Here is a 13948-nt window from a genome sequence, read left to right on the forward strand (position 1 = left end):
CTAACATGGCTTCTCTTATGTTCTTAATTCTTTAAAAAAAATTATTCTAGGACCTTGAATGAACCACGGCAAGCTGAAATCCGAAAAGAGTGCCTACAGCTCTGGGGGGTAAGTAGCTCCACATAACAGAACTACACAGTGCCTCATTTTTTACACATATAAGATCCAGGTGAGGAGGTCTTGCATCCCAAGTAAGGGCAAAATATATTCCTTATCAGAGTGGGTTGGGTGTGCATGATCTTTTTTTTATGCAGGTCTCTTGGACCTGAAAAATATTGGTATTTCCCAATATTCTCGAACCCAGTATCAGTTTGGTATTGGAATTCAGGTGAATATTCAAGAAACCCAGATTTATTCAGCATCATTACACCCTATGGAGACCATCCCCATCAGGTATAATGGAGAATCAATTTGGGGTATTTGGGGCTCTGGAGGCAGAGGCACTATATTTGCAGCATAGCTACTGGTGCTTCCCCCATCCCCCCAAGTTTTAAAAAAGATAGGACCAGGAAGTCCAATTTTATGGCCCCCCAAAGAAAGTGCCTCCATTCTGCATTGAAAGACCACAATCTCTAAATACTTTCTGAGTTCACTCACTAAGTTGCACAGTGGCAGTGGCTGCTCAACTTGGAGAAGGCATTTAAAGATATTTTTAAATGTCTTATCTAAGCTACAGCAGTGCTACTCAGCGAGTGAACTTGGAAGGCATTAGAGAGACCTTGGTCTCTTTAAATGCCTTCTCCAAGCCATGTCTGAATTAAAGCCAAATAATGATTGGCTTTCATTCAGGCGAGCTATATCACTAATCGAATCATATTCTCTAGTCTATTCAGCTGAATAAATGCCCCAAAATACTGATAAGGTATTTCTGCTAACAGTAACAAGTTAGATGCCTCCAGGAAGTCTTCAGGCACTTTCCAACTAGATTTTTCCACTTCACTTAGTAAAATCCAGTTGGAAAGTGCATTGAAAGTGCATTACAGCCTCAGTGTGTGCTACATACACACATTCAGGCCTAGCACATGGGATTCTGCCACCCGAGGCAGAACACAATGCACGCCCACTCCCCCGGGAAGAAGTTTTACTGTGCATGAAGGCAGTGGCTCTTCTCCCATTGTTTGTCTCCTGGTGCTGAGATTCAGTGGCTAATAACCACCAACAGACCTAGCCTCCATAAATCTGCCTAACTATACTGGTGACCATCAGTATATCTTGTACTAGTAAGTTCTTGAAATGAGTTGTACATTGTATGTAATAGAACTTTCTGTTCTCTCTTTGGAATTTGCTGCCTTTCAGTTGCTCTAGCTGACTGAGTTATAGTGTTAGATGAGAGGGAGAAATATCTCCCCTCTTTGCCATTCACTTTCTGCTTTTCAATGGTCAGGATTGTACCTGAACTAAAAATGTTAATTGTCATGATTTCAAGGATGGAAACCTTCATTAAAACTAAGCTAATGGCAAAAGCATTTCTCTAGTAAATGTACCCCACATAATACAAACATCTGCCTGTATTATCCATGTTTTATGCACCTGTCCCCAGACTCATGTAGCGCACGACAGAAATCTAGGAAAAGAAGGGCTAATTGGGTTATCCAGTTATTCATCTTCGGAACAAGGGTCCCTTTGCTCAAAACATCATGAAACTTATTTCAGTGAGTTTTTGATCAAGTGTGTTACCATCCCAATATGACTTGCCCATAACTGTCAAAGCTACGATGTACCATATTTCTTGCAAACTCTCCTGTCCTTGAAGTGTTGTATCATACACTGTATTTAGGCTGAAGTCTTCTCATCCTTAACCCTCCGTCCCCTTCAGTGAAATAAATCCCTTGGGGGAGTTAATTAAGGAAGTCTGCATCTTTCCCCTCCTTTTTTGTTTGCATTCACTGTCAAATTTATATTCTTGTATTGTATGGATTTATATGATAATCAGTCATGATTTGCACACCAAATGTCTAGGTTTAGTTAGACTTTGATATATTAACTGATTTAAAACAGATGCTGAGATTAGTTGATTGTAATGTTTAACACCTAGTCATGCTTTTTCAAGACTACGTTTTGACATGGAAGCCTTCAAATATTTGACTGCTGTTCATATATGTGAATTTTGTTTCATGTTTGATCTTTTATCTTGAACTGTGTAGGATAGTTTTTTCCATACTTCATAGTAGGATAAGGTGACATGTCTTATTATTACTAATTCTAATCTGACACTTAATACTCAGTAGCTGCTCTTGCTTTTTTAAAATGGCCACCCCACTTCACTTTTCTGAACTCAGAATTTTGCACACAAGCACACATTGTGGATGATGGCCATAGTGTCCCCAAAGCTTCCTGACCCAACTTACCTAATATAGAAATGAGCAGACTGATGGAAAGAGAGAAGTGTCTCTTTATGTCCCTTCTGGACAGGAGGAGGAAAGATTCTCTTTGGCCTCCTTCCATATCCCCTCCTCTACAGTGACTCAGGCACTGGTTCAACAGCATTCAGGGTACCTGTTACACTTGAGGAAGGGATGTTTCCAGGGATGCCTGGCAAGGAACGTGAAACTATATTTTCCAGAGTTCACCAAATGCCGTGTGCATTATCAAAATAGTGCCCCAAGTGGTTTCTCCCCCTCCAATTTGAGGCTGAGACCCTTTCCTCCTTTCGTCCTCTGGACTGTTGGCTGCTATCACCACCTGTTTCGGCAGCAAGTATGTTGGGCTGAAGGAAGGTGAGACTTTTTTTAGCTTGTATATGCGCTTGAACCTAGAGGAGATTTTAAGGATGTGAAACCCATCTTATTGAAGGTGAGTAAAATTAAATTAGAAGAATTAAGTCAGAATAAAAGGGAGTGATACAGTATACACATAAACAGACAGACTCCAAACGGTGATTATTTTTACTCTCCTGAGAACATCATGGACATTTTGAATCCTTTAGAGACTCCATTGGAGGCCCAAGACAGACTTTCTGTTTGGTGAAACTACCTTGTAAATGGTACCAGATGCTACAATGGGCTTCACTACTGAGAGCTTAGAAAGAGAAAATCGGTTCAGCTGCAACTTGTTTTCCCTGCTTGATCCTTCTTGGATTGTGGGGTTTTAATGGCATTAAATTTTATAGGCTAATTATATACTGCTTGGAAAAAGTATTTTATTTTTGAGAAAAGGAACTTATGTTTCCATTATTCACATTTAAGTGAACCACCAAAGCTGGCTGGACATTTTATAGACATGTACAAAAGCTGCACAGGTAGCATGTAATAATGCTTGAAACTCCCACTACCTTTTCTTGAGTTGCTTGTGGGATTTTGTCATTCATGAGGAAGGAAGAGTGGGAGGACAAAACCACTGGGAAACCCCACAGTACTAGGAAATTTTGATCAGACAATAGCTTCAGGGCAAAGTCAGACTCATGAGTTTTGTTCTTTGTAATAATCTTTTAACTTGAGTTTGCCTTTTCTGATTCCCACATGTGCCATTTATCCATGCATGGTGCTAACAGCAGAAGGTGAGGCATGATAGAAAGTGAGAGCCAGAACCATCTGGATTAATCAGCTTTTTGGTTGCTTTAGATTCCAGACCAGGCCCGAGTTGCTCCATTTTGTTCTGATCTGAAGTCCAAGTTCTTTGAATTGATTCAGGTGAGACTTTTCATTCAGACAAATGCATGCCCCCATGGGGAACCATAAAAAGCAAAGATAAAGCACATGGTTTTATCTTAGCTGGTTTAATTCAGCAACAGGTTGTCTACTAAAGTGCCCTTTTATAGGGTTATACTCTTGTTATTGTGATGAAGTATGTGAGTGTGTGCGTGAGAGAGAAACTCTCCCTAAATCCCCCAACATGAATCTTTTACCTCCTGTTTGAGAGAATGAGCATTACAGAAAGCTTTGTTGTGTTAGCATTGCTTCCTAAGGAGTTAAAATGTCAGCTAGACACTAAGTGGTGAAAATGGTACTCCCTCAATGCCTAGAGTTCTGAAGCAGTTTATGTATGAGAGCTGTTGTAGTTGTTAGGGTGATGGACTAGGATCTGGAATGGCCCTGATTTGAGTCAGTTAGTCGATCTTTATTATGGTCCAGAATCCATGCAGAAACAGAACAAACAGTGTTAATTAGTTACCTAAAATCATCCTGTATATAATTCATCCTAGTACATGAGACAATGAAAAGGGTTAGATGTTATCAACAAAAATGATATTTGCCCATATTTTCATAGCAAAGGACAAAAACTTAACTACTTATAGAGTGATTTTTCAGCCAATCCCTGCCAATAACATTTTATTTTTAATAGATCCAAGCGGGCAGCCGCGTTGGTCTGAAGCAGTTGAACAAAGCAGAAGCCAAGCTGCACCTTTAAGACCAACCAATTTTTATTAAGACTTCTGCTCAGAAAATAGTTTTTTATTTGCCAGAACGGTTCCAGTAAATCCAGGCATACTTGACTATAAAACTTACTATGAAACAATACATGAGCCAGTGATTCAATCAGATTGTCAGTGCAGAGATAAAAGGTATTTTTATATCCTCCTGTCATCAATGCAGATGGTAAAACCTGTCCAGCATAAAAGCATGGCAATATCTTGGAATAGTTAATATTGCATAAATAATTTGCATATTGATAGTGGAATCATTGGAGCTAAAATGAATAAGAGAGAATGCACTTTGCAGGCTTCAGCCTCCATTTCTTGATAACTGATATCATTTATACAATTGTTAATTACTAAAATAGCTGTACTTAGCCATATAGATTTTAAAATCTATATGGCTAAGGAAAAGACCCAGCGCGGTTTACTTCTCATCCGTTGGTCTAAGGCAAGTCTGAGTATGAAGATCATCATTAAACTATAAAGAAAGCTATTCTGATTACTAACAAACAGATGTTGAATTCTAAATTTAAATGCTACTAGTCAGACCAAATTTATAAGTGATATAGAACTAGTTTCTAATTTAAAAGCCATGGAGGGTGCACATCTAGGACATCTAAAAATTGTTCTCAGAAATTTAAGTTGAATTAGTTCAATGAAAGAAACAACTGTTTGTACTCCGACCAGTGCTGCATATAAAAACTGATTTATAATTCTGGTAGCAAATAACTGACATGTGGCAGGAGTACTGTGTACCTCTACCATTAATATTTTTTAAATTGCTCCAATCTCCCTGGATAGAGTTCTATATGCGATTTCTAACTTATAATATCATCAAAAATAACACCCAAATATTTAGTGGACCGAAGTTGTTCACTCTTATATTTTCCTGTTGTCTAATTAATAAATTGGTGTGGAGAAGTTTCAAAAGAGATTATTTGGGTTTTATCAATATTTATAATACTTCTGTTTTCAGAAAAATACCATAGCAGTGCCTGCAAAGCAATCTTGCCTTTATTTTTACATTATCATATATAAATGATGAGAATTATCTATTATATCATCTGCATATTACAATGTAGAAACTCTTTCATTACCTAGATTATGAGAATGTAAATTCTCTGCTTGAAAAATTTGAATTACGTCACTTAAATACAAATTAAATAGAGGAACCAGTATACAACCCTTCTGTACTTCTTTATACATAGAAATGTCAGAAGTCAGATGACCAAAATAATTGCAACATAATTTGCATTGTTGTTTTATGATTAAGTGACTTAAGTTAAAAAAAAAAAAAGTCTAGAACAGGGGTGTTGAACTCATTTGTTATGAGGGCCAGATTTGACATAAATGAGACCTTGTTGGGCTGGGCCATGTGTGTCATAAAATGTCATGCCAGGTAGCAAACATATAAACTTTATAAAGGGCACAGACAAACACAATTAAAAGATAATTTAAACTTAAAATAAAACATGCCTAAAACATTAGAACACTTGCAATGTTTTGTTTTACAGTCTCTGATAAATATCACTTCTTGCTGTGAATTATTGTATCAAAAACTGCAGACAGTGTCTGCGCTGTACCAGTCCTGAATATGCTGTTCAGGTGTTGTTCAGGTGTGCACATCTGTAATTTGCAAACCTTTTTTGATTTATTGACAGTCATTACAGAGATCTCATGGTCAATGCTTTGAGCCTAAGACTCAGAGGAAAACATGAAGCAGCTGAGCATTGTGAACTTTTGTACATAAGTTGCTTAATAGCATGCCCCCCCCCCAAAAAAAGATGTAGCATATCTACCACAAATAACCTTTCAAAATCTTTCTGTCTAGCTGCATATATTAACCTATCCCAACTTGACCTCATATCTCTAATATTATAACTTTTAATTTCTGCCTTCAGTTAATGTATAATTATGTAATACTCCTTAGGAATTTCTCTCAGTTTTCTGGTTCTGTAATCTTGATGATTCAAGTTTAAATCATCACTCCCCAAGGAGGCTTACTGGGTGGCCTTGCGTCAGTCACTCTCTCTCAGCCTAGTCTACCTCACAGGGTTGTTTTGAGGATAAAATGGAGGGGAGCAGAATGATGTAAGTTGGTTTCATTTATGCTCCACTTTTCTCCACTGGAGAGAAAAGTGGAGCATAAATGAAGTAAATAAATAAAATTAAAGCCGGTTGATGTAGTGGACCTATATAGCGTCACCATTCTCTCTCCTACTTACTTGTTTCAGGGTGCTGACATAGAGGTCTTCAGTTACAAACCAACCATTCTCAACTCAAAAACGTTGGAGAAGCTCCGGTCAGTATTGGATTACAGATGTATGGTATCGGGAAATGAACAGAAGTTCCTTCTAGGGCTAGGGGTGAGTGGTGGATATCCCTTCATTTCAGTTTGGCTTCAGGTCAGGATTTGGAAATGAATTGACATTACTGGCTTTGGTGGTTGATCAACAGCTATAGTTGGATAAGGGCAATCCATTACTGCTGGTAGATAGATCTGCCAACAGCTTTTTGTACAGTTGATTATATTTTGGTGGATCAGCTACCTTTGGGGTTAAAGAGACTGCCCTCCATTCATTTCGTTGTTAATTTCTTCTCCTTCTTTGCTGGCAGCAGGCACAGTTTTCATGGAAGAGACAAAATAAGCTAGTTGGGATCTGATGTATGAGGTGTATGTAAAACCTTTGACAGAGATCATCAGGAGCTTTGGAGTGACTTGTCACCAATATTTGTGTGACACCCAGCTTTATATATCACTGTCCAAGCCTCCAGAAGCAGCTTTGTGAAGATCCAGGCCAATGACTTTAGGCTGTGGTTAACAAACTGAAGCTTAATCCAAACAAGGCAGAGTTGATGCCAGCTGGAACAGAAGAGTGTTTGACTGGTGTTGATTTACCAAACCTACATGTGGTTAAGGTTTCTTTGGTAGAACAAATTAAGAGGCTGGGTGTGTTCGTGGATCTGGCCTTGATGATGGATATACTGCTATTGCTAGAGGAGAGCCTTCTTTCACTTACACCTTGTTCTAAAGCTGTTATTTTGAATTTGCAGATGTAACCATGCCAATAGCGTAATGTGCTCTGTGGGGGCTGCTTTTGAAGAAAGCTCAGAAGCTTCAATTTGTACAAAATGCAGTGGCAAGACTCCTGCAGCTGCTGAGAATGTCTCACTCCAGTGTTGCACTGCCTGCCTGTTTGGTTCTGGGTCCAGTTCAAAGCATTGGCTATTATTTTTAAGCATATGTGGCCTAGGCCATCATATTTATTGAACCACATGTTCTAGTATGCTCCTATGTGCTGTTTTTGTTCCTCAAACAGCCTTCTCTTTGTGGTGCCTGATCTTAGAGTTGTCCATACAGAAGTAACTGGGTCAGGGGTTTTCTCTGTGATAAGTGTAGTCCTTTGAAATAGCCTACCAGAGTGGATGCAGAGGGTTCCTTCACTGGGTACATTCAGGAAGGCATGCAAGATGGCTCTGTGTTAGAGGGCATTTGGAGGAGAGTGAACTGTTTCAGCAGATCTAGCTCTTTGTTTTCAAATCTCTGTGTTTTATCTTTAAATCCTTACAATGTGTTCTTGTATTGTTAGCTGCCTTGAGTCAAAGAAAATAAGAAAGGATATAGAAATTTTAAATAATAAAGAATGTATTCATGACTTCCGGTATATAGAAGAAACTTCTGCTTAGCACTGTAAGAACTTGTTTTATAATTCCATTTGAGACCCTCATTGCTGTAGTTTATACTCTGGAAAAAGCAGATTAAAATTTCTGAGTAATGGTATCATGGTTGATCTCTATTGGTCTCGTTTGCCAACCTCTCTCTGTTAATAAGAACATAAGAGAAGCCATGTTGGATCAGACCAATGGCCCATCAAGTCCAACACTCTGTGTCACACAATGGCCAAAAAACCAGGCACCATCAGGAGGTCCATCAGCGGGGCCAGGACACTAGAAGCCCTCCCACTGTTGCGCCCCCCCCCAAGCACCAAGAATACAGAGCATCACTGCCCCAGATAGAGAGTTCCATCAATATGCTGTGGCTAATAGCCCCACTAGTGGACCTCTGCTCCATATGTTTCTCCAATCCCCTCTTGAAGTTGTCTGCTGGCAGCTGTCACCACTTCCTGTGGCAGTGAATTCCATGTGTTAATCACCCTTTGGGTGAAGAAGTACTTCCTTTTATCAGTTCTAACCTGACTGCTCAGCAATTTCATTGAGTGCCCATGAGTTCTTGTATTGTGAGAAAGGGAGAAAAGTAGTTCTTTCTCTACCTTCTCTATCCCATGAATAATCTCGATCACGTCACCCTTCAGTCGACATTTCTCCAAGCTAAAGAGCTCCAAGTGTTTTAACCTTTCTTCGTAGGAAAAGTGTTCCAACCTTTTAACCATTCTAGCTGCCCTTTTCTGGACTTTTTTCAAAGCTAGAATATCTTTTTTAAGTTGCAGTGACCAGAACTGAACACAGTACTCCAAATGAGGCCACACCATTGATTTATACAGGAGCATTATGATACTGGCTGATTTGTTTTCAATTCCTGTCCTAATAATTCCTAGCATGGTGTTGGCCTTTTTTATTGCAGTCGCACTCTGTCTCAACATTTTCAGTGAGTTATCTACCCCGACCCCAAGATCTCTCTCTTGATCAGTCTCCGCCAGTTCACACCCCATCAATTTGTATTTGTAGCTAAGATTTTTGGCCCCAATGTGCATTGCTTTGCACTTGGTTACATTGAACCTAATTTGTCACGTTGATGCCCACTCGCCCAGCCTCAACAGAGTGCCTCACAATCCTCTCTGGTTCTCACCTCCCTGAACAATTTAGTGTCATCAGCAAACTTAGCCACTTCACTTATTCCCAACTGCAAATCATTAACGAACAAGTTAAAAAGCATCGGACCCAGTACCGAGCCCTGTGGTACCCCACTGCTTACCACCCTCCACTCCGTAAACTGCCCATTTATACTCACTCTCCGTTCCCTATTAATTAGCCAGTTTTTGATCCACAAGAGGACTTGTCCTTTTACCCCATGACTCTCAAGCTTACTAAGGAGCCTTTGATGAGGAACTTTATCAAAAGCTTTCTGGAAGTCAAGGTGAACAACATTATTGGGTCCCCTTTGTCCACATTTGTTCACTTCCTCAAAAAACTCTTTAACAGGTTAGTGAGACAAAATCTTCCCTTACAGAACCCATGCTGAGTCTTCCTCAATAACTTTTGTTCATCGATGTGCCTACTAATTCTCTCTTTGATAATGGTTTCCACCAATTTTCCTGGTATTGAAGTCAGACTGACTGGCCTGTAATTTCCTGGATCATCTTTGGAACCCTTTTTAAAGATGGGTGTGACATTTGCTACCTTCCAATCCTCAGGAACTGTTTCAAGTTAAGTTCAACCTGCTCATTTCTGTCATTCTGATGATGTATTTCCCTTTTGAAAGCTTCAGAGTATGTCATGAGGATTGGAGAAAAGCTTGCTAAACAAGCTGAAATATTCTGTGTTTGTTCTTCAGACTGCAGGTGTGGTTTTTAGATGCTTCATAACAAATTTCAAACCTCTCTGTGGAGTCCTAGAACTAGTGGCTTTCAAGAGTGTGTGACTTCCTTTGTGTGAACTCCCTTGATTATTAACCTGGCTGCCTTCCTGTTCACTTCCATGCAGAAGTCTCAGATATATACTTGGGGTGGTCGCTCATCAGATCGCTGGACAAAATTGGATTTGAAAACTGAATTGCCAAGGGACACCCTTCTGTCTGTGGAGATTGTTCATGAACTGAAAGGAGAGGTCAGAGATTGCTTTTCCTCCAGAAGGGGGCTAATGACTTCCATCAGCTGCTGAGTTCAGTTGATATGTGGGAGGAGGGGGCCTTTCAGGTTGGGGCTTCTAGTAAGTGTGGTGGTGTTTAAGTTCCCTTCATACTTTGGACTGCTCCAGGTTGCATACAATATCAGATGTCAGTCTGATTTGCATTGATGTTTTCTGCCTCTATAGTTGGCCTGATAAACATAATGATTTTTGTTCTTCAAAGATATATGCTCTTGTAACACCATGCTGCTGTCACTACTATTTAAGGAAATGGTTCCATTTAGGTGAAAATTGAGTCATAGTTTGCTTATTGCATTTCAGTTTGTGGAACAAAAGTTGCTTTAAGATTATCAATATTTCCTTTCCTCTGTATACACTTCTTCCTATGAATGGCACTACATGTGCATATATACACATGCTGTCTTCAGCTTTAATGTTCACTTCTCTAATGGTTTCAGTAAGTTTCAAACCTTGGAGTAAACTGCCTAAATGTGACATCTTGGTAGAGGATTAACCAATCAATATATCCTGCCCTCCCCTGAGCCTGCTTTGGTGGGGAGGGTGGGATATAAATCCAAGGCATAAATAAATAAAATATTGCAGGCCACCAATAGTTCGTGAAGACTGGCAAAATCCTATCACTGTGCCCTCAGAAAAAGACCGGAAACCTCTGAATTAGTTGAATTAAACTCAGGACATGTTGGTAGGACTAAAGGAGAGGTCCATCTTTCAGCATCTAACAGCAACCAGTGATTTAGGAGCAAATTTGTTTTCTTTGTATAAACTGTTATATTGAGATTGAATTGTGTGATTCCTCTATAGCTTTTGACACAGTGTATTTATAACGACAAGGGTAGAGCTGCATGGTCTGTTTGCCCAGTCCAGAATGCTTTGAGGAAACATTTTCAGACCAGGATAGAGGAACATAAGAAGTATTAAAATAATGAACAGCATAAAGAATCTATAAATATTAAAGGCCAGGTAAAGCTGCAGTACTGCAGTCCGAGCTCTCTGCTCACGACCTGAGTTCGATCCTGGTGAAAGCTGGGTTCAGGTAGCCAGCTCAAGGTTGACTCAGCCTTCCATCCTTCTGAGGTCAGTAAAATGAGTACCCAGCTTGCTGGGGGAGAAGTGTAAATTACTGGGGAAGGCAATGGCAAACCACCCCCCAAAAAAGTGCCATGAAAACATTGTGATTCTATGTCACCCGAGTCGGAAATGACTGGTGCTTGCACAGGGGACTACCTTTACCTTTTTTGATGCTGTGGAATTGGTTGACAGTCGGTTTGGATCAGTGACATGGAATGCTTTTTTTAAAAATTGCTCTAACACGAGCAAAAATGGCTGTCAACTAAGAATGAAATTTCCATGTTGTGAGGCAATAGACCACTGAATACCAGATCCCAAGGCTCTCTCCATCACAGCCTGCTCATGAGCTTCACTGGGGCATCTTACTGGTCGCTGTTAGAGGCTAAAAGATGGACCTCTCCTTTAGTCCCACCAGCATGTCTTGAGTTTAATTCCCCTAATTCAGAGGTTTCCAGTCTTTTTCTGAGGACACAGTGATAGGATTTTGCCAGTCTTCATGAACTATTGGTGGCCTGCAATATTGATTGGTTAATCCTCTACCAGATGTCACATTCAGGCAGTTTACTCCAAGGTTTGAAACTTACTTAAAGCATTAGAAAAGTGAACATTAAAGCTGAAGACAGCATGTGTACATGCACATGTAGTGCCATTCATAGAACGAAGTGTATACAGAGGAAATGTGTTGAAAAAGAGAACTTTTTTTTAAAAAATTAAAAATTCAGCTGTTTTCTTTTTTGAAGCAAACTGAAAAGGGACAAGCCAAAGTATGCAGTGATGTGTGTAATCTGTAGCTCTTATGAAATACAGCTGTACTTTATTATATGCCTCTTTTTCTCTCCCTAGGGAAAAGCACAGCGAAAAATTAGCGCCATCCACATCCTAGATGCCCTAGTGCTGAACGGCAGCGATGTGCGACAACAGCATTTCAATCAGCGGCAAGTAGAGCTTGGAGATGTCCTTGGCTGTATATTGATAAAAGCAGTTGGGAACCTTTTTACTTTGGCGCTCACACTGTTTCACCATCCCAAGTGGACGTTGGAAGACTTTATTATTTATTTGAAACATTTGTATATTGATTTTCCACCCAAACGGGGTCACTGAGGCAACAAACATAAAAAACATTTCAACATTCAAACAAAATCTATCTACCTATCTCATTTAAAATTTGTACACAGACATACATAACATAGCAAGAAAAGATGGCCTGTATCAGTTGTTGAGGTATGTCAAACAAAACAAAAAAGTCTTTTCCTGCTGGGAGAAGACAACATAAGAGAAGCCATGTTGGATCAGGCCAATGGCCCATCCAGTCCAACACTCTGTGTCACACAGTGGCCAAAAAAATTTATACACACACACACACACACTGTGGCTAATAGCCACTGATGGACCTCTGCTCCATATTTTTATCTAATCCCCTCTTGAAGGTGGCTATGCTTGTAGCCGCCGCCACCTCCTGTGGCAGTGAATTCCACATGTTAACCATCCTTTGGGTGAAGAAGTACTTCCTTTTATCCGTTCTAACCTGACTGCTCAGCAATTTCATTGAATGCCCATGAGTTCTTGTATTTTGAGAAAGGGAAGAAGAAGAAGATATTGGATTTATATCCCACCCTCCACTCCGAAGAGTCTCAGAGCGGCTCACAATCTCCTTTACCTTCCTCCCCCACAACAGTCACCCTGTGAGGTGGGTGGGGTTGGAGAGGGCTCTCACAACAGCTGCCCTTTCAAGGACAACCTCTGCCAGAGCTATGGCTGACCCAAGGCCATGCTAGCAGGTGCAAGTGGAGGAGTGGGGAATCAAGCCCGGTTCTCCCAGATAAGAGTCCACACACTTAACTACTACACCAAACCGGCTCTTTCTCTGCTTTCTCCATCCCATGCATAATCTTGTAAACCTGTATCATGTCACCCCGCAGTCGGCATTTCTCCAAGCTAAAGAGCTCCAAGTGTTTCAGCCTTTCTTCATAGGGAAAGTGTTCCAAACCTTTAATCATTCTAGTTGCCCTTTTCTGCACTTTTTCCAATGCTATAATATCCTTGTTGAGGTTATGCAACAATAGAGGGAGACAAGTGTCTCTTTAGGGAGGGAGTTCTAAAGATTTCCTGAGAAAGTCATTTCTTGAGTTGCCACCTGTCTAGCCTCTGATTGTAGAAGCATCCAATACTGGGCCTCCAAAAATGACTGGAGTGGACAAGTAGGTTCATATGGGAGAATGGTCCTTAAGATATACTGGTTCAAGACTCATAGGGCTTTAAAGGTCAATATCAGCACCTTGAATTGGTCCCAGAAGCAACCTGGGGGCCAGTGTAGGTGAAACAAGCCTGATGTGATATGGTCCTTAGGACTCCCTCCAGTGAACGTTTCGGCTGCAGTATTCTATACCAACTGCAGTTGCCTAATATTCTTTAAGGGCAGCCCTATGCAGAGCACATTGCAGTAATCTAATCTGCATGTTACTAGGGTATCATTCCTGCCCAGGAACAGCTGCAGCTGGCTCGCCAGTCAAAGCTGGTAAAAGGTACCTCTTGCCACCACAGCCACTTGTTTATCCAACAGGAATCCTGGTTCCAGTGGCAACCCCAAGCTACAAATATGCTCCTTTAGCAGGATGCAGCCCTTTCCAGAGCAGGAGGTACACCAGTTCCTGGGTCTATTCTTCTCTTCAACAGTAGCACCTACATTTTGTTTGGATTAAG

General features: G+C 40.4%; 1 protein-coding gene across 1 annotated transcript in view; it reads left to right on the plus strand.

Moving 5' to 3' along the window:
* Window positions 1–13948, plus strand: part of CMTR1 (cap methyltransferase 1) — a 53468-nt gene that overhangs the window by 27722 nt on the left and 11798 nt on the right. Inside the window, 5 exon segments of the mRNA XM_060243468.1 lie at window positions 51–108; window positions 3561–3629; window positions 6589–6720; window positions 10016–10138; window positions 12092–12183. Of these exon segments, the coding sequence (XP_060099451.1) occupies window positions 51–108; window positions 3561–3629; window positions 6589–6720; window positions 10016–10138; window positions 12092–12183 (474 nt within the window).

Source organism: Heteronotia binoei, chromosome 1 (assembly GCF_032191835.1).
Source record: "Heteronotia binoei isolate CCM8104 ecotype False Entrance Well chromosome 1, APGP_CSIRO_Hbin_v1, whole genome shotgun sequence".
NCBI classification, from domain to species: Eukaryota; Metazoa; Chordata; class Lepidosauria; order Squamata; family Gekkonidae; genus Heteronotia; species Heteronotia binoei.